The 20,014-nt window shown below is 45.5% G+C and overlaps 1 protein-coding gene across 1 annotated transcript in view; it reads right to left on the bottom strand.

The window, feature by feature from the left end:
- The window catches only part of ARNT2 (aryl-hydrocarbon receptor nuclear translocator 2), a 207,574-nt gene that overhangs the window by 101,443 nt on the left and 86,117 nt on the right, over positions 1–20,014 (bottom strand). The window contains exons 6-8 of the mRNA XM_006870911.1: positions 11,903–12,005; positions 7,365–7,430; positions 6,685–6,770 (exon numbers count right to left, since the gene is read on the bottom strand). Of these exons, the coding sequence (XP_006870973.1) occupies positions 6,685–6,770; positions 7,365–7,430; positions 11,903–12,005 (255 nt within the window). The remainder of the gene's footprint in view (positions 1–6,684; positions 6,771–7,364; positions 7,431–11,902; positions 12,006–20,014) is intronic.

Below are 20,014 nucleotides of genomic sequence, written 5' to 3'. Positions count from 1 at the left end.
TTCATTTTGTTGTGCATAAGTTCGCTATGAGTCGGTACCGACTCGATGGCACCTACCAACAATAACAACAACAACAACCTTTTGTGTCTTAAGAAATCTCTGTCTGATGTTAAAAAAGATAGTTTTCCCGTATTTTTCTGTTGTGTGTGAGTCGATTCTGCCTCCTGACCTCCTTGTAGGACAGAGCGAAACGACCCTATAGGGTTTCCTGAGCTGAAATCTTTACAGGATCACATTGTCAGGTGTTTCCTCCCATGGAATACCTAGTGGGTTCAAACTGCTGACTCTGTGGTTACTAGCCAAGCACTTAACCACTGTGCTACCAGGGCTATCCTCCATTCCTACAAATACCTCAAGTCTTAACTTTTCACAAACCCCAAATTCACTTTTAATATGGAACCCGGGAATCTTTGTTTTATCCAATCCTTTTTTCCCACTGCATTATTTTAATGGTACTTCTGTGAGATATGTAGATTTCTGAGATTTTATTTTGGTCCGTTAGTTTATAAGTCTTATTTTAATTGCTAATGTTACTGTTAAGTGCTATCAGGGTGGTTCTAACTCACAGAGACCCTGTAAAGGGTTTCCAAGAAGCATTTGGTGGGTTTGAACCACCAGCTGTGTGGTTAGCAGTCCAGTGCTTACCCTATAGCACTACACCAGGACTGATTACTAATTAATAGCTCATAAATAACTTATAATTTATAGGGTAAAGTCCCTTATCCTCCTTATTGTTTTTATTTAAATTCAACCTGAACAATCTTGGCCTTTTATAATTTGTGGTACCTTGAATTTCCTTGATATGACTTTTTTATCCAACATCTTCTTAATTCCCAAGTGACTGGGTGGGACCATACAAATAGAGTATATAGGACTCTAAGGCTGGGATTGGTTAGTTTTGCCATCAAGCTAGGTGTAAAAGGAGCCATCTCAAGGACAGACAATCCCAGGACCAGATGATCCAGGCCCATCAAGAAGGAAAAGCTTTAGCAGACTGTGAGATCCTGACCTAGAGAAGCAGCGATTGCAGAGGTGAAGGCAGAGGCAGAGGCGATGGCCTGGAGAGACAGAGCAGCTATGGGCTCTAAGCTCAGGGATTGAGTAAGGCTGAGTGCCTACAGGCACGAGGCTGGCTTGCAGAATGGGCCTTATGGGTATTCAGAGATTGGTTAAAAGAGCTTTGCAACATTTGCCTGAGCAGGGAGGAGGCCACGGGGCCACATGGCTGAGAAGCCAAAGACAAGAGTGAGGCATGTCTGTAGTAGAGCAGAGAAGAGGCGCTCCCAATTGGAAAACTGCTGTATCCTGAGTTGGTTTTGTTCCTGAATTGTAACCTGCTCAATTCCCTAACAAACCCCATACTCATGAGCATTGTGTTGTATTGTGTCTGAGTTCTGTGTGGCTTGTGCAAAGGATTACCGAACGCGGATGTGAAGCAGAGAGTCTGTGGGAGGGATAGTTGGTGTCAGAATAAAGAAGGTTGTAGGGTGGAAGCATGTCTGACCTTCATTTCATAGGAATCGACCTTGGGCTGATTTTGAGTTTGATTTTTTTTCCACCTTGTGAAGCCAAAGGAAATCAGACATGGCCCCAACATAGTTTTTGCACTATTAAATATAAATTTGAGGATCAACCTGTCAAGTACTGAAAAAAAATATATAAAAATATATTTTGACTTGAATTGAAAGTACTTTTCAAAGAATGTAGGTTAATTCTTTCCATATATGAACGTGGTAAACCTAGTTATTTGCTTATATCTTAACTTGCATGCCTTTTCATATAATTTTATATTTTATCTATCAAGTTCTGGTGTTATTTTCATTATACTTATTCCTAAGAAATGCACAGGAATTTTAAATAGAAACTGGCTCTTTAAAAAGTATGTGTTCTTAATTTTTGTTATTAATGTCAAGGTGTTTTTCTCATATTCATCAATATTATCAAATTCTTATCATTTCCAACTGTTTATAGCCTCTTCGGGAGTCCTGGTGTGGTGCTGTGGGTTAATGCATCAGACTGCAAAGCTGTTTGAACTGCAAGGTCGGTGGTTCAAGCTCACCAGCTGCTCCTCGGAAACCCTATTCAGGGTCGCTATGGGTCAGAACCGACTTGACGGCACTTAACAACAACAAAATAGACTCTCTTCTACTTTTTACATATACATAATATGAAAATCATAGTTTTAGAGTGTCTTTCATTTTCATTCTCAATTATTTTAAGATATTTTTATTCTCTATTATTGAAGTAGGCTGGGATCTCCAGTGCTGTACTGAGTCAAAGTTGCAACAGAAGGCATTGCTTATTTATACCCACCAATGGAGAGAGTGCTTTTACTATTTAACCAGTAAGCATGATCGTGGGAATCCTGGTGTGGCACTGTAGGATAAGCACTGGACTACTAACCTAAAGGTTGATGGTTCAAATCCACCTGATGCTCTTCAGAAACCCTATGTGGTTTGTTATGGGTCAAAACCAATTCAATGGCACTTAAAACAGTTAACAAAAATCCTGATAGTTGCAAAAGGTTTTTAAATCCTTTTCAGATTAAGACACCCACCTACTTACTGCCAGTAGTCCATTCTAACTCACAGAGACCCTATGAGTCCATTCTAACTCACAGAGACCCTATGAGTCATTTTTAACTCATAAAGACCCTCTGCAGGGTTTCTGAGGCTGAAAATCTTTACAGGAGCAGAGAGCCTCATTTTTTTGTCCGTGGAGTAGTTTGTGGGTTAGAACTTCAGACCTTGTAATTAGCAGTCCAGTGCTTATCCTACAACACCAGACTATCTCTCTCCTATTCTTGGTTTTAAAATATCCTTTTTGTTTCTGGTTTTGTTTTGTATTTTTAACCACAAAGGAACTGACATTAGCAATAGGTTGGGGGAGAGTAAAAGATAAAATCTTCTGCTCCTGGAGGAGTGGGGAGATAATTTCCTGGGCCTAACCCAAACTATAGCTTGGAGAGAGGCAGAAAATCCTTTTCCAAAACAGATCTGGTAAATATGTAAGTCAGTGTTTTATTGCCAAAGGGAGAAGGAACAGAGTCGCTGAGAATCCCTGTATGTGAGACCGAGGCGCAGGTCTTCCTAAGACTGAGGATGGATCAGACCACCCTCTCCCAGGTTAGCAGGCACCCTTGCTTCAGCTCGGGAAGGGGTCAGAGTATGCAGACACCTCTTTGAGACACAGGTACACAGAGAAGGCTGAAAACTGAGGGTGACGTAAGCAGCCCAACCTCCACCATAAGTACACTATACCTCTAACGCAGCAGGTCTCAGCCAGGGGTGATTCTGTCCCCTACCCCACAGGGGACACCTGGCAAAGTATGGAGAGATTTATGACTCTCACAATCTAAAGGGAGTGATACTGGAAACCAATGAGTGGAGACCAAGATGCTCCTAAGTACCTTACAAGGTGCAAAAGCCCTCTCGAATATTTCTTCAGCCCAAACTGTCAATAATACTGATGCTGAGAAACCTTATGTGAGAGGAAGTCAAACTAGTGGTGCACCTAGGATAACTGCAGCCACAACAAAACCCAAATCGAGGTGAACTCATCAAGACACGGATCCAACCTCCTAGACTGATAGCCTCGCGAAGAAAAGCCATGCCCATTTTCAGGCATAAATACAATACAGCTTAGTGTCTGCTAGTCTACGCAGGATGCATAACATCCTATTGAAAATTATGAGACATACAAAGTAAGCAAGAAAGATAACCTGCTTTCAAGAGACAAAGCAATAAATAAACCTACTTCCAAAGACCACCTTATTGTTAGGAATTTAAAATGATTATGATTGATACTTTAAAGACTCTAGTGGGAAAGGTACACGACATGCATAATTGGATGGGGAATTTCAGTAGAAAGATTGAAAATGATAAGCAAAGAGTCTAATGGCAATGCTAGAAATAAAAATGTAGAAACAAAGAGAAAAATTTCCTTTGATGGGCTCATCAGTGCACTTGAAAAAGACAAAGTAAGAACTAGTAAACTTGCAGATAGGTTAACAGAAATTACCCAAACTGAAGCACAAAGTGGGAAAAAAAAGAAGAAAAAAGCAAAGAACCGAGGCTTAAAATCTGTGGGGCAATAGTAAATGATTTATCATAAGTGTACTTAAATCATGAAAAGAAAAGAAAGAGAGAAGAGAATGAATGAAATAATATGAGCAGAAGAAATATTTGATGAGATAATGGATGAGAACATTCTAAAAATAAAGACATCAAAACACAGATCCAAGAATTTCAGAAAACCACAAACAGAATAAATACCAAAACACACATACACACACATTCTTAAGACATATCATAGTGAAATTATAATCAAAATTCTATGAAACCAAAGATCAGGAGAAAATCTTGATAGCATCCAGAAAAAAGGGCACATTATATATAAATGTCAATAAGAAATACAGCAAACTTCATCCAGAAACTGCAACATGAAGACAGTGAAGTTAGCTTTTTAAAGGGTCGAAAGAGAAAGAAATGAAAAAGCAAAGCCAAATCCCATCAGGTCAGTTTGCTACTCCTGGGTTGTTACTATTAAGTGCCTGTGAGCCAGTGTCAGTTCCTAGAGAAAATAAAAGCAAACACAAATGTGTGATATGTGTGTGAGAGAGAGTGGGAGTCCTGGTGTGGTACTGCAGGTTAATGCGCTGGACGGCGGTTCAAGTTCACCAGCCGCACCTTGGAAACACTATACAGGGTCTTTAAGAGTTGGTACCGAGTCGACGACACTTAACAATTAACAACAGCAAATGTCTGTGAAAGAGACCCACACACCTTAGGAGGTACACGTGTTCCTGGCAGTGTACTTTGGATTTCCTTTTGCTAAGTGCTCTGAGGGGTTTCGCTGGGCCAGGGGAAGACAGTACACGAGTTTCCCTTATTCTGACTCCTGCTTGATGTGGACCGTTTAAATATCTAAGATGATAAGAATTCTCAGGCAGTCCAACCTCCACCCAAAGAACAATGTAACACTAACGCAGTCATTCTCAGTCAGGGGCGATTTTGCCCCCTACCTCACAGGGGACATTTGGCAATGAATGGAGATATTTTTGATTGTCACACTTTGGTGGCTGGAGGGGACAGGAGTGGGGGTGCTACTGGAAACCAATGAGTAGCGACCAGGATGTTCCTAAGTACACTATAACGTGCAAACAGCCCTCATAACATATTTATTCAGCCAAAAATGTCAATAATACTTATGCCTCCAACTTATATGGTTCATAGGTTTAGAGTTTTAATATCTCATAGGAGATGCCTACACAGAGCTCTGAGAAGTTTTTATTCCTAAACAGAGTTCTGGGTCAATGAGTAAAAATTTTCAATTCCCTCAATACAAAGTCCTCCCCAAATCCTGACGTTACACAGGGGTGTCAGTCCATTTTTCTATATTTTTCAGGCCCCAAAGGTCCTTTTCCTGTATAGATATGGATGTTAAAGGAGTTCTGGGAGTGTAGTAGATTATGAACTAGGTTGTTACTGCATGGTCAGCAGTTCAAATCTCCGTTGTTTCATGGGAGAAACATGAGGTTTTCTGCCCCTGTAAAGAATTACAACCTCAGAAACCCTATATAGGGTCCCTACGAGTCGAAATTGACTCAGGTGGCACATAATCACCACCACCACCACCAGCAGATGAGTGCTAAGATAAAATCACATAGAACTATGTGGTATAGGGTATTATTTCATATGGCTCTTCTAGCCAGTTTTTGTAACTTCCACCAAGTGATTGAATGTTGTTGTTAAGTGCTATTGAGTCAGTTCTGACTCACAGCAACCTTATATAGGGTTTCCAAGGAGCAGTTGGTGAGCTTGAACCCCCGACCTTACAGTTCAAACCCATTTTGCAGTCCAGTGCATTAAGCTGCCACGCCAGGACTCTAAATGACTGGCATGCAAATAGGACCTATGGACCTCTAACATAAACCATTACGTCAGCCCTCTGGGTAGAAAGTGGCTGGGTAGAAAGTGAGCCACGTCAGAAGCAGGACCAGAGGATCTCAGTGCCATCAAGTAAGAAGAGCCAGGAGGGAAGCGCATCCTCTAGATCCTGGGGTCCCTGTGCACTAAACCTCCTCCTTCCAGGTGACAGAGGGTGACATTGGAGGAGCAGCAGAGGTACAGCGGCAGCAGAACCCAGAACACGAGGCTGGGTGGGCAGGAGGCTGAATTGCAGAGTGGAGTGCTTCCAGGCACTGAATTAGGGGTGCGGGGGGAGTTAGGTTTACTGAAGCACAGAGCTAGAGCTGTTTAACATTCAACATTCTTTACATTCAACACATCATATACTTTGTTTCATTACACTGGTTATAATCCCCTCCATGTACCATCAGTTAACAGTATTTCTCTCTATTCATTTTAGCTCTTTGTTTGTTTGTTTGTTTTAAACACTCAGTATATAATAATTTACACCACCAAAGAGCACATTCTGCAAGCCTGCCTCCTGGCTGCCAGCTCTCAGTCCCTCTCTTTCCATGGGTCTAGAGTCCTCAGCTGCTCCCTCTCTCCATGTCCCCATCTCTGCCTCCATCTTTGGTGTTGCTGCTTCTCTGGATAGGTTTTCTCGCCTGCCTCTTTTTATAAGAACACATTTCTAACAGGATGTTATAGTATCCTTCATAAAGTAAGGTGGCATGATTTCCAGTTCCCAGGGAATAAATACGCAGGTTCTGCTTACCGGCTGGCGGCCAAGCCTTGATGTAGCCTGTGCAGTGGACCACAGCATACTGAGCTTCTCCTTCTTTCACAGGGCCAAGGCCATTCCTGAAGAAAGAAAGCTTGTGAAACTGTTTTCATCAAATTGGCGGTGGGGCGTGGGGTGGAGGAGCGAGGAGGGTGATGACCCCGTGACATCTGAGCTAATGTGCTCACTTATTTGCCCACCGCCCTCATTTCCCTTGAAAAGCCTGTGGAGCACAGGTCTGCTCTGGTGACACATCAGATGGGCAGGAGCTGGGATCAATTCGACGGCTCCTAGTTGGTTTCACATGATCTGAGAGTCCAGAATAAATTCTACCCAACTCCCTACTCCCTTTCAGTAACGACCACCCTGTTGTAGGGACCTCTAGACTCCCTCTACATTTAGTCAGCTTAGCGCTGGTTACTCCCTAGCTTAGTTATTTTTGACTGCCGCCGCTGCTGCTGCATGCCATAGTCACTTCCAACTCACAGCAACCCTGGCTAGGGTTTCTGAGGCTGTAAATCTTTTGGACAGCAAAAATCCTCATCTCTGTCTTAGGGAGCGTCTGGTGAATTTGAACTACTAACTACAGCCTAACGCGTAATCCCACTAAGCTACCAGGGCCCCCAAGCTATCTGATAGCACAGCCCCAAAACACATCAGAAAGGCCTACTGACCTGAACCTTTTCCTCATGGTGGGTATTCTGTTCAAAGGAAGGTGGTCCAAGGGGGCATTTCCACACCTAAGATTTGAGAAATATGTTAGAATGAGTGAAGACCTAGGCAAGTTTATTAAACATACAGTATTGCCAGCAGGCAGATGAGTCTTCACTGACATTTGTAGATTCAGAGGTGAGACCTACGGCCAATATCTTCCTAACTGTAGAAGCAAGTTTGCACACCTTTGAATTTGAGTTGTTACTGAAGGCCAGGGAGAGGGAGCCTCTTTATAAAGCACACTGGGATCGCTTTAGGGCCCAACCAGCGATCTAGAGATGGACAGAAGACAATAGGAGCCTGTCCTGCTCAGTCCTCAGACCATTCAGTGTAACTGGGCGCCTTTCAGGAAACAAGGGAAGGGGCTGATGACAGCAATAGTGTCTCTTCAGGTCTGAGCGGAGACATCAACTCAAAACAGATGTTGTCAGCTGAGGAACAGAAGCATCTTCTTGTGCGCTGGGCTCACAGCTGGAGCGACTCTGCCTCCTCCCCTTCAGTGTTCAGACAGTAGGGCTGACCAGATCTCTGCAATCCTGGTGGGGACAGTGGCCTTCCTATGGGTCCTTCTCGGGGAGACAGGGTATATGAGGTGGCCCACCACCCACGATGACCTCTCCTTTCAGCATCCTGGGCTTGAATGTCCAAGGCTGATGGGTGCCTGGCATGCTCACTTTTTACCTCTGGTAGTGAACCGCAAGGTCAGCAGTTTGAAACTACCAGCGGTTCCGTGGGAGAAAGATGAGGTGTTCTGCTCCCGTAAAGATTTGCAGCCTCAGAAACCCTGTGCAGGTTCGCTACGAGTCGGAACTGACTCCACAGCACTTAACAACAACAACAAGTGTAGTGATTATGAATCGGGCTGCTAATCTCACGGTTAACAGTTTGAAACTATCAGCTGTTCCGCGGGAGAAAGATGAGGCTTTCTGCTCCCGTAAAGATTTACAGCCTCGGAAACCCTGTACAGGGTCGCTATGAGTCGGAACCGACTCCACGGCACATAACAACAACAACATTTCCCAACTAGGTGGCATGTCCTGATGTCTTCATGTTCAAGACTGCAAAGAAAAGAGTTCAGTTTTGCTTCGAGGTCTCGGACAGCTAGCAGCACACCAGTGTGGTTATCACAGCAAGCTCCAGCCGTACCACTGCTGCCCTTCCCTGGCAGGCCACGTCCAGTGTCTTGCAGAAACCACGTGGTCGTCTGCTGGTTCATTTGGAGGAGAAGGTTAAGCTTGCGGCAGAGGGCAGTAATGTCCGTCTCAGAGGTGAGGCCAGCGCAGCTTTAGTGTGGGGTTGGCATTGCAAAAACAACTTAGAGTATGTCCCCAGAGGGAAACTAGCTGAATATGGCTGACAGGGCAGTGATAATGGTATTTCAAATAGTCTACTAATAGAAATGACAATTCTAGTAAACTTCCTAATAAGGGAGTTACTTGGTGGTGTGGTGTGCCATGGAGTCGGTTCCGACTCATAACGACCCTGCATAGGGTTTCTGAGGCTATACATCTTCACTGGGGCAGAAACGCTCATCTTTCTCCTGCAGAACAGCTGATAGTTTTGAACTGCTGACCCTGAGGTTAGCAGTCCCACCCGTAATCACTATACTACCAGAGCTCCTTAGATGGTGCCGTTCAACATCCAGGCTGCTGGTGCTGTGCTAAGTGCCAGTGGTGTTCCCACTACAGGCAGGGTCACCCATGATGGACAGGTTTCAGTAGAGTTCCCAGACTAAGACTGATTATGACGAATGGCCTGGTAATCTACTTCCAAAAATGAGCCAAAACGCCAGCCTTATGGGTCACAAGAGAATATTGTCCAGCTCGCTTGATTTGGACTCATCCTCAGGAAACATCCACTGCTAGCGGAGGAGGACATGGTGAGGCAGATGGCCAGTAAGCAGTAAGGGTGCAGAGGCCCTCGGTGAGACAGACGGGTCCAATGGCCGCACAACACACTCAAACACACTGACAACTGTAAGCATAACTCAGGAACGGGCAATGTCTCGCTGTGTTGGTAAAAACGTCGCCATGAGTCAGAGTTGCCTTGACGGCAGATAGCAACACCTAGTAAACGTCCACCCAGATAGGATGTGCATAGACTTTCATGGTTCAGGCGCTGCAAGGAGGACCCTGCTATGACTAAAGACAGCCCGGGTGAGCCCAGAGACTCCATCCTACGTCAAATGGAGACATGCATGCATTCGGTCACTCCAACATCCTCTGTGACCTGCGGCAGGTGATGAAGGGGAGCGCATCTGTGTCTTCTGGAAGAATTTCAGACATTCAGCCTGGAGCAGGGCAGAGTCGGAGGACAGGACAGCTAGACTCAAACCCCTAAAGGGTCATTTCTTCTTCAAAAGGAGGAAAGCGATTCCTCTGGCTCTGAGGGCCCAGCCAGAGAGGAGGGAGGAGGAAGGTTCTGTCCCAACACTGATGATCTGGATAACATGAGGCCAACTCACCAGTCTGTAGATAAGCAGTTTCCTTGGAATGCTTGCTTTTAAAAAATGATTTTGAATTAGTGAAGATATTTTTGTCTTATTTTAAAGTCTCTTTTGTTTGGAGCTTCATTGTAGCCAATACATGCTGAAGCCAGTTCCAGGAGTAAACAAGTGAGTGACCAATGACACGAGTGGGTCTCCGCCCCTGAGCACTGAGCATGTCGGTGCCTTGACAGAGAAGGGGATCTGATGGAGCAGGAAGCTAAGGCAACGTCACTGCTGTGTAGAAGCAGTGGGCAGGCTTTGTTTGGGCTGTGATGTGGGCTCCTCTGTGACCTCCTTCCCTCTTTCTGTCCTGCCCCTGTCCCTATTGCCTGGTTCCACTATAAGCTGACTACACTAGGAAAGGACCTTTTAAACTAAAGCCACCACACCCAGGAAGGATGCAGGTTGTGGAGTGGGCCCCCTATGAGGACAGAAGCTAAAGGAGATCCCGGAGGACCCAGGTCAGGGACAATCTTCTTCTCTATATGAGGAGAAGCTCTGCTCACCTGCCTGCAACTCCAGCTCCTGCTGACTCTTCCTCTGAGGTGTAGGGACCAAGCCTCAGAACCCACCTGCAGCATTTGGCCATTGATTACACCTTCCTTCCAGAAACTCCCTGTTTACACTCTCCTGTTCTCCTCCACAGCCCGAGCTGCTCCTTTCCAGTCTCTTTCATCTGGTTCCCCGCTATCTCTCTGCTACAGGGGTGCCCCAGGGCTCAGTCCTCTGATCTCTTCTTTCCTCCATCTACAAACTTCTCAAGTCATTTCCCGTGGTCTCAGGCTTGAAATACCATGTCCAGGATGTCAATCCCCAAGCGTTATCTTCAGTCACAAGTGCTCCCTTGAATTCCAGAATTACACATCCAACTCTCTACTGAATTTATCCATTCAGGTGTCTGATAGGTATCTCAGCCTTAAAATGCTTGAAATTCCCTGCTCCTCCAACTATCTTCCACCATCTTGGTAAATGGAAACTTCGTTTTTCCGGTTGGCCAGGCAAATTGTTTAGACTTTTTCGATTTGGATTTTGTCTTTCTTCGCATCTTACCTTTCAGCTGGCTCTCTCTCTCTCAAATAGGCTTAAAAGCTGAGGACTGTTTATCAGCACATCACTCACCTGGATAGTACAATAGCCTCCTCACTTCTCCTCATCCTCCTCCTGCCCACCTCAGCCTGCTTGCCACACAAAGCCAGAAGGATGTTTTTCAATGTATTTCAGAACAAGCCACTCATATGATCAAACCCCAATGGCCTCCCATCTCATTAGAGTAAAAGCCAACATCTTAAGAGGCTGTCAGATCTAATATCCAATAGCCAGTACCTCTCAACTTCCTCTCTTATCTCCCCCCAATCCCATTTACACTGCTCCCAAGAGTTGTTGTTATTAAGTGCTGTTGAGTCGGTTCTGACTCATAGCAACCCTGCATAAGGTTTCCAAGGATCAGCTGGTGGGTTTGAACTGCCAACCTTGTGGTTCACAGTCCAGTGCTGACCCTACCGTGCCATACTCCCAAGAGATCACCTCCCTATAGTTCTTTGAACAGGCTGAACACATTCTTGCCTCAATACTTAAAATATCAATCCATAATATAACAATTGAAGACCAATCAAAAGCACCTGAGTTGTCACAAGGACAAAGAAGGGTAAGTATTAAATCATTAGGTTGTTTATAAAACACACTTAAATAAAAAACATAGAGCCTGGAGGGGCTAGACAGGAGAAGGGCCTTGTAGGATGGGTAGAAAGCTGACATACACAGTGGACAGGAAGAGGTCTATGTAGGGATGGGGAGAAATCGTGAGGGATCAGCACGATGGGTTGGGAGCAAGGAGGCTCTTCCAAGACAGACCAAGAGCCTGCTGTCCACATGTTAAGGTCAAGAAGATGGGATCATCATCAGAGCGAAACCAAGTCTATCTGTGGATCTTAGCAGAGCTGGTGGAGGCTCGTAATGGCGGGCCACATAAGGGAGCAAACCAGCCCCCACCAGATGTTTGTCTACACAGACCTCATCCTGCAGATGAAGGACCGCCGCGAGCCCATGCACATCCTCATGGAAGACTGCTGCCCTTCTTTCTTGACGGTCCCAGTCTTCAGGTCCAAAATCCGACCTAAGAGAGAGAGAGGTATTTTTTTTTGACGGTGAGGTGGGGAAAGCATTCTCCACATGGGGACAATGGGCTGTAGCTAGTCTTCCCTTCTTGGAATTCCCAGCAGCAAAAACACAAATCAATGGCATCCATGTAATTCAAAATGCCTTGCTGTCTTCCCTCACAGTCTGCATGGGTTGCCTCATGTCCCTCTGAATTTGCTGTCTCCCCCCACCCCGAGAAAATGGCTTTTGCCAAGATCACCAACAACTTCCTTATTACTAACCCACAACTTTTCTTTCTTCCTTCCTCTCTTTATCTGACTGCATTGCTGAACCTCACACTATGACACGCTGCATACTCCTCATAATTCTTCCCTGCCCTTGGCTTCTGAGACATCACTGTCCACTCTGGTCTCCTGTCTGCCCTTTAACTTCTAGACCTTCATCCTCAGCATCGTCTCTTCTCACCTAGGTTCCTCATTGCAAGTTTAAGCATGCCCAGGTTTGAATGTGATTCTAAATCTACAACCCCAGCATTGTTATCGATTAAGTTGTGTTCCTCCCCCGCAAAAAATATGCTGGAATCCTGACTTCTATACTTGTGGATGTAATCCTATTTGGGAAAAAGGGTTTCTTTTTTATATTAATTGAGATCCACCCAAGTAGGATGGGTTCTAAAGCTAGTTACCTTGAACTACAAAAAGTGCAGATTATACTTAACTGGAGCAATTTGTTGAGTTTGTTTTGTTGTGTATATTTTCACCACACATACATACACACAAAGATACATACATGCACAGGAAGTCAGACGCCTTGGAAGACTGTGTATAAACCAAGCAACCAAGGAACACTAGGGACTACCTAAGGGAAGGAATCAACAGGGTTCAGATGCTGATCTGGACTTTTTAGTCTCCAGACCTGTGAGGAAATTCATTTCTGCTCTCTACAGCCACTCATGTTGTGTCTCTGTTATACCAACAGCACTAGGAAACAGACAAGGACCAGGCCTGCCTCTCCTCAGCTCCACGGCTCCACCCCAAGCAGCTCCCCTTACATCTCCACAGCACCATCACCACCTCCTCCACCACCACTCCGCAAGTATCCAAGTATCAGCAAGAACATCACCGTCAACACGGAAAACAATGTCAGAACTAGAGGTGTCGTCTCTGATCCCTCCAGTCCTCCAACTCCAGCACAGTTGCTTCTCCTCATTTCCTTTCCTTTGTCTTAGGCTTAGGGCCCCTCATCCGCCCTCACTAGAGACCTGCAAGGACCTCCTCTGTAGCTTCCTTCTTTCAGCATCCTTTACCGCCCATGGCTAGCAGCGGTTCACACACACTTCTAACCATGAGCACCTTGGCTTAAAACTTCACTGCTTACAAGGCCTCCTTACCAAACCCTTCATGATATGACCTGTCTGCCTCTCATTTCTTCTCCATTCCCTGTTGCTCCCATACTCTATACCAGCCCTGTCCAAAAGAAATGTAATACGAGTCACCTGTGTAATTTAAATTTTTCCAGTTGTTGTTAGTTCCACTGACTCTATGCCACATGGTGACCCCACATATGCAGAACTAAGACACAGGGTTCTCAAGGCTGTGACTGTAAGTCAGAATTCACTCAGTGACAATGGGCTTGTTTTTTATGTGCATATATTTTGGAAGCAGGTAGCCAGGCCTTTCTTCCTAGGTGCCTTTGAACTGCCAAACTGTCAGTAGCTGAGTATTTAACCATTTGCGCCACCCAAGAACTCCTGTAGGATGATTCTATGGCCAGAGTCAATTTAGACTCATGGTGACCCTACAGTAGGACTGCTCCACAGGGGTTCTGAGGCTGTAGATCATTGCAGAAGAAGACCGCTTCATCTTTCTCCTGCAGAGGTATTGGTGGGTTTGAACCACTGATCTTTGGGTAGCAGCCAACCTCTTTAACCATTGTGCCACCAAGTCTTCTGTTGTTGTTGTTAAATGCAGTCAAGTCAGCTCCAACCCATAGCGACCCCATATAGGGTTTTCAAAGAGTGGCTGGTGAGCTTGAACTGCCGACGTTGAGGTTCAAATGACTGCAGTCCAGCTCATTAACCCATAGCGCTGCCACTGAGTGGATTCCAACTCCTCATGGCCCCTCTATAGGGTTTCTATGCTGTAAATCTTTACGGGAGTAGAAAGTTCCATTTTTCTCCTGAGGAGTAGGCTGGTGGTCTAAACTCCAGCTCTCTAACAATCCAGTGCTTATCCTATAGTACCACCAGGATGCACAGCCTCCTACAAATACCAGTAATGTTAGCATGCTCCATCATCTATGTGTCTTGAAGCAGTCTGGGTACGGCCAAATCCCCCTCAACCAAGAGGCCTGACTCGGTCTGGTGGAGCTCTGGCAGTGCCGCTGCAGAGGAAGCCCGAGCATCTGCTGGTGCTATACTGCCGGCAGCCACCCGGTTTGACACCTGTCTGTCTCAGTCACAGGCGACTGCTTTTATAATGGCTGCGTTAATGTAAATTGTCACTTGAGATATCAACTACCAAATGGCAAATGGTTTCAGCTGTGAAGCAGGCCAGCATGCGAGTCTGTCAAATTCCAACGTGAGCTCTGAAAATAAATCACAGCTGTAGAGCACATGAGCAGTGGAACTTGAGGAAATGAAAAAACACATTTCCCTGAGCCGCTGCCATGACCCCGAGAGACAACTGCCTCCACGTTTTTTGGTTTTTCTTTCTTTTTTCACTCTGTATGATTCTCAGGTTTCCTCAGAGACAATGAACCCCCTTTCCAGGTGCCTTTGGAATGAAAGCATGCCTAGCTTTATACAGTAGGTGTATTCTTAAGAAGTTGTAAGTTGGATTTTTGACAAATACAATAGCAGTGAAGATGTATGTCTGCAGGCAAGTGGTCATTCCCTGGCCCTGGGCAGTGAACCCCAGTATAAAGGACAATGACTACTCCCTGTACCACAGCTGACCAGTGCACTGGGCATGCTTACAGGGGGGCTCCCAGCAAAGCCAGCATGGAGCTGCTACCACAAGGCTACAGCTCTCTCTTGACCCACAGAGTCCCTGGTCTGCTTCAAACCTTGGGTCTGGATTGTAAGGCTGCCTCTGGGAGATCAGCAGAAGCACACTCATCCAGGCCAATGCTGACTCCTTCCAAAGAGGCTGAGCGCTCCCAGCCCGCGGCCCATCCATGAGAGGACTCCTTCTTGCGTAAGTCTGTCCCTGGGCTGTCTGGCCTACCTCTCAGTCAGTGCCCAAACTGCCACTCTCCTTGCTCACCTCTCTTCTCTGTCCTTTCAGCTCCCAATTCAAGCCGCACCCCACCCCCTATCTCTTCATTCCTCTACGGTGCTTTCTGGAATGCCCATCCCAAAGTACTCACATTCTCCCACAGCCTCAGGTCCCTGCGGAAATTCCTCTGTCCCCGGCTTCCACAGAAACCAGCCTGGCCCAACTGCTTCCCAGCAGCGTTCCCTCCAGAGCGGAGATCCATCTTGTGTCCCACATGTATGGGATCAGAAGGCAGATCTGGTATCCTCAAAGCCATCCCAAACCTCTGCTTTCATATACCTCCTGCTCCTCTGACTCAGGACGTCTGGAGACCCTGCTACCCTCTGTGGCCCTGAAGCCTTCCAGCCTCCAGGTCACCTCACTCCTCACCCATTTCACACTCCGTGGGCACATCAGTCAGTGTCCTTCTCGTCAACCCAAGACCTACTGGCATCTTACATGGTTTCAACATCCACCCAACAGTCTCTGACCATCAGGGCCCTTGATCGCCTCAATTCCGAATGTGTGTATCTCCCGTCCACAGCAGCTATCCACTCCCACCACCTTACCCTGGAACTCTAGTCTTTTTTAACTGCGCCATCCAACATTTTAACTTCAAATATCCCTAAGGACCATGACTTTCTAAACCACTACTTTTCTCACTCTGGCCTTCCCATTTTGCCCAATCTTTCAATTCAGATGGAGTCTTGGGCCTTAATCCTCAACACCCTGGACCTGTGGTCCATCACTTCAAACATTCTGCTAGGAGAGACTGATCTCCTTACCCCCCTGTTCTTTATTTTCCAAGACCATCTGGAAAATTCTTGGTTTGGGACCAATCTAATTCCATTTCTCTACTCTACGTCAGGATGGCCAACTCATGTAGAATGACTCTGGTCTCCTAACAAATCCAGGTTTCTAAATTCACCTCCCCCTCGCCAGGTCAAGCACCCCTGGCTTCTTCAATTTGCTTTCTCCCATTATTCCCCAAATGAAAACCCTCCTAACCTCTAAGTTCTTCCTCCTGCTCTGTCAACGATCCCACCTCCTACTGTCTCCTGCCCCATCTATAAACACAATGCCCTTCTCCAGTCTATGGCTGCCTTTTGTCCAGGCCTGGGTCCCATCCCTGTATCCCTATTCAACATCCACACATCAGCCTTCAGACAGATCCCTGAGTGAGCAAAATGGGTCTTAATCAGCCAAGTAGAACCTTTAAAATGGGGGAAAGCCAGGCTTAGATTTGATGATTCAAACTTTCTAAGACCACGAGGCCATAAGAAATTCTTCAGAGGTGATCTGGTCCAATCCCTCCCAATGAAAAATTCTGACAGATCGTCTTCCAGCTTTTTTATTTTACAAGCCAGTACATCTTGGCATCCCAGAGTCAAAATATGTTTTCCTAGAACATTTTCTGAGCAGTTCTAGCTCTTTCTTGAAGAGTAGCGAGGAACACCTCTGCTTTTGTTTCTGTAGGGTTCTCAGATATGCAGTCAGCTACCAGGTTACCAAGGAGCCCAGGTGGTGCCTTGGGTAAGCAATGGACTACTAACCATGAGCTACTCCATGGGAGACCGATGTTCTGCCCTGTCCTATCGAGTCACGATGAGTTGGAACGGACATAGGAGGCAGGTTGCATATCTTGTTGTGCAAAGTTATCAGATTCACCCCCGATCCCCTCAAGTCTTCCTTTTAACTCCAGTAGCCTCCTACCCCATTCCCCTGGAAAACAACATGATTTTCATTTTACTCATAATACTAGTCACTGCTCCTCAATCTCCCTGACACTTCTAGGGAATGTGAAACTGCCATTGTCTCTGAAATTTCCCCATCTCTCTAGGAGACACACTGACACATAATCATACTTGCTTCAGTTTCCTATAATTTGTTGTTGGTAGGTGCTGCTGAGTTGATTCCGAATCACATCAACTCTATGTGACTGAGTAGAACTGTCCGATATGGCTTCCTAGACCTGGTGTGACTCTGTAGGATAAGCACTGGACTGAAAGGTCAGTTTGAACCACAGAATCGGTGGCTCAAACTCATCAGCTGCCCCACAGAAGCCCTATACAGGATTTCTATGAGTCAGAACCAACTCAAAGGCACATGACAACAACCATTTTTATGGAAACAGATTGCCAGCATTCCTCTCCCGCCCCCTGCCATGCCCACCCTTGAGCCGCTGGATTCATTTGAACCGCCAACCTTGCAGTTAGCAGCCGAGCGTTTCCTGGTTGCATCACCAGGGTGCCTTAAATACATTTACATATACTAATTACGTTAGCCTCACAGCAATCCTGGGAAGTCAATATTAATGGGATGTCCATTTCACAGATATGGAAACTGACGTTCAAATAATTCAAGTGATTTGTCTCTTTGTCTCAGATTAAGAAGTGAGCGAGAGGACAGGGAGCTCCATCCATGTTCTCCTTCTCTCAGCCATAGACGCCTTCTACCGCTCCACCATGGCTTCAGCAGTTTTTCCTTGTGCATGTTAGAAAGGTGCCCTGGTAGCACAGTGAGTTAAGCTTTGGGCCACTAACTGAAAGGTTGGTGCTTCGAACCCACCAATACTCCTCGGGAAAAAGATGAGACTGTCTGCCCCCAGAAATATTTATAGTCTTGAAAAGCCTGCACAACATTTCTACTCTGTCCTATACCAGCTAACCACAAGGTCTGCAGTTCAAGCCCACCAGTCACTCCTTGGGAACCCATGTAGGTTTGCTATGAGTTGGAACCGACTTGCCAGAACTTAACATTAACAACTAGAGTTCCAGTTCATACATGAACCAGTTTATTCCAAACAAAATATGTTTAAACATATCTCTGAAATCAGTGGATGGTTGCAGACAAGTTCTCTCAGGAACATACTTGACTTAGTCTCCTTAGGGTGCCTTGAAAATACAAACAAAAGGTCCAATCAAAACTGTGGCTTCTGAGGGCATCTGTTGGGCAGAGCGGTCAGCTCAGAAGGTTCTGGTGACTTAATAACCTTTCGTGTCTGGAACTGAACTCACCCTCATGGTTCAATTTAGTCAACAATAGTGGGTTAAGTCAGAAAGATATCATCACATCACAGGAAACACCACTATTGAATCTGGGTGCTGACTTTGTAAGTTGCCCTCGTGGTCCCTTCACAGAGCTCAGAATCATCATCTATCTGTCATTCCAAGAATAGCTTGTGTACTTGGCCATATTCATTTTATGTCTCTGACCTAAACCTTCACTTCCTCAGTTGATTGCTTGACAAAACCCAAGTTGTCTTCCCCTTTCTTAGGAATCTGACTGAAAAAGCTGCCAAATTGCCTGTCGAGAGATTCCCACCTTTGATAGCAGTTGAGGTCTGCAGCTATAAGCTTCTCTCTGGGACACTGGTTTCTAATCTCCGGAGCTCAAGTTACAGAGTGGCTGCCTTTGCCGAAAAGGTCCTGCAAATCTTTCAAGACAATCGGAAACGGTGGAAGCAGACATTGTTCTGGACTTGGTGTACAGGGAAGAATGATTAGCCAGGTAGTAAGATCCCAAGCCTGCAGCCTGTTACTTCAAAGTCAAAAAGGCAACAAGGCTCCGAGACATGGTGCTCTTTTGTGCATCAGTTGTGGGTGTTTGCGCAGGTCCCTTGATTCCTTTGAGGGGTTATATGAAGATCTTAGCTGGATTGGTCCAGGACTGAGGATTTCCCAGGTACACGGGACCAAGAAGCAACAGGGGGAAAAGGAAGTCAATGGAACTACTAGGAGAATGGTCGAAACTGAGGCCAAGGGAGGGTTAAAGCACAAGAATCCAGGCAGAAACTTTGTGAATCCTGAGAACCACAAACCGGAGAGGGTCTGCTCAGTTCCACTCCCCACCACCAAGGACACAGGACACGTTGGCCTCTTAGAGGTTACAGTACAGACCGCGTGGCCTCGAGAAAAGGCTGACAGATTTTATTTTTCCCCGTCCTTAAAAGATTTTTAAATTCAAAAACCAAAGTGTTCTTTTTAGAAAACTCAAACTTGCACACACACATACACACACACTATTTAGAAATATTTATATGCATATATTAAAGATACACACATATTAAATTGTTGTTTAGTGCCTTTGAGTTAATTTGGACTCATAACAACTCTATGTAGGGTTTCTGAGGAGCGGCTCATGGTTAGAAGTCCAGTGCTTATCCTACAGTGTCACACCAGGATATGTGTGGTACTGTGGGACAATGCACTGGACCACAAGGTCTGTTTGAATCACAAAGTCAGTGGTTCAAATTCACCAGATGCTCCTTAGAGTGGCTCATGGGTTTCAACTGCTGACCTCATGATTCAAACTGACCTTGTGGCCCAGCGCTTAACCTGCAGCGCCACACCAGGATATATATATTTATATTTATATGAAGGGATTTCAAAACGTTTGTGGAAAAGTTGCATATCTTTGAATATCATTTTTCTATGAACTTTTTGAAACCCCTTCATATATTCTATAGCCTGCTATCAAGTTATCATCCCACTCCCCTTGCCCCAAGTCTTGCTTTTAACTCCAATACCCTCAGTTCTAGACAGTTAGTGTTAAAAGAGTCACGGGGTTGTGGAGTAGTATATAAACAAACAAAGAATACGGCTACAAAAGCACAGAAACTGTTATTAAACAAAACTATTAAAAGGTGAAGTTACTTCAAAGGACGAGCAGACCAGCCTGGAGCGGCTAGAAGAACAGACGATACTTCATGAAAGGAAGACCTACAGGAAAAATACAAAACAATATAGGCTACAAGAACAAGCAAGTT

Source organism: Chrysochloris asiatica, unplaced genomic scaffold (assembly GCF_000296735.1).
Source record: "Chrysochloris asiatica unplaced genomic scaffold, ChrAsi1.0 scaffold00156, whole genome shotgun sequence".
In the NCBI taxonomy this organism is placed as follows: domain Eukaryota; kingdom Metazoa; phylum Chordata; class Mammalia; order Afrosoricida; family Chrysochloridae; genus Chrysochloris; species Chrysochloris asiatica.
Note: the sequence above shows the minus strand (reverse complement) of the source record. Positions and strands in the feature narration are given on the sequence as shown.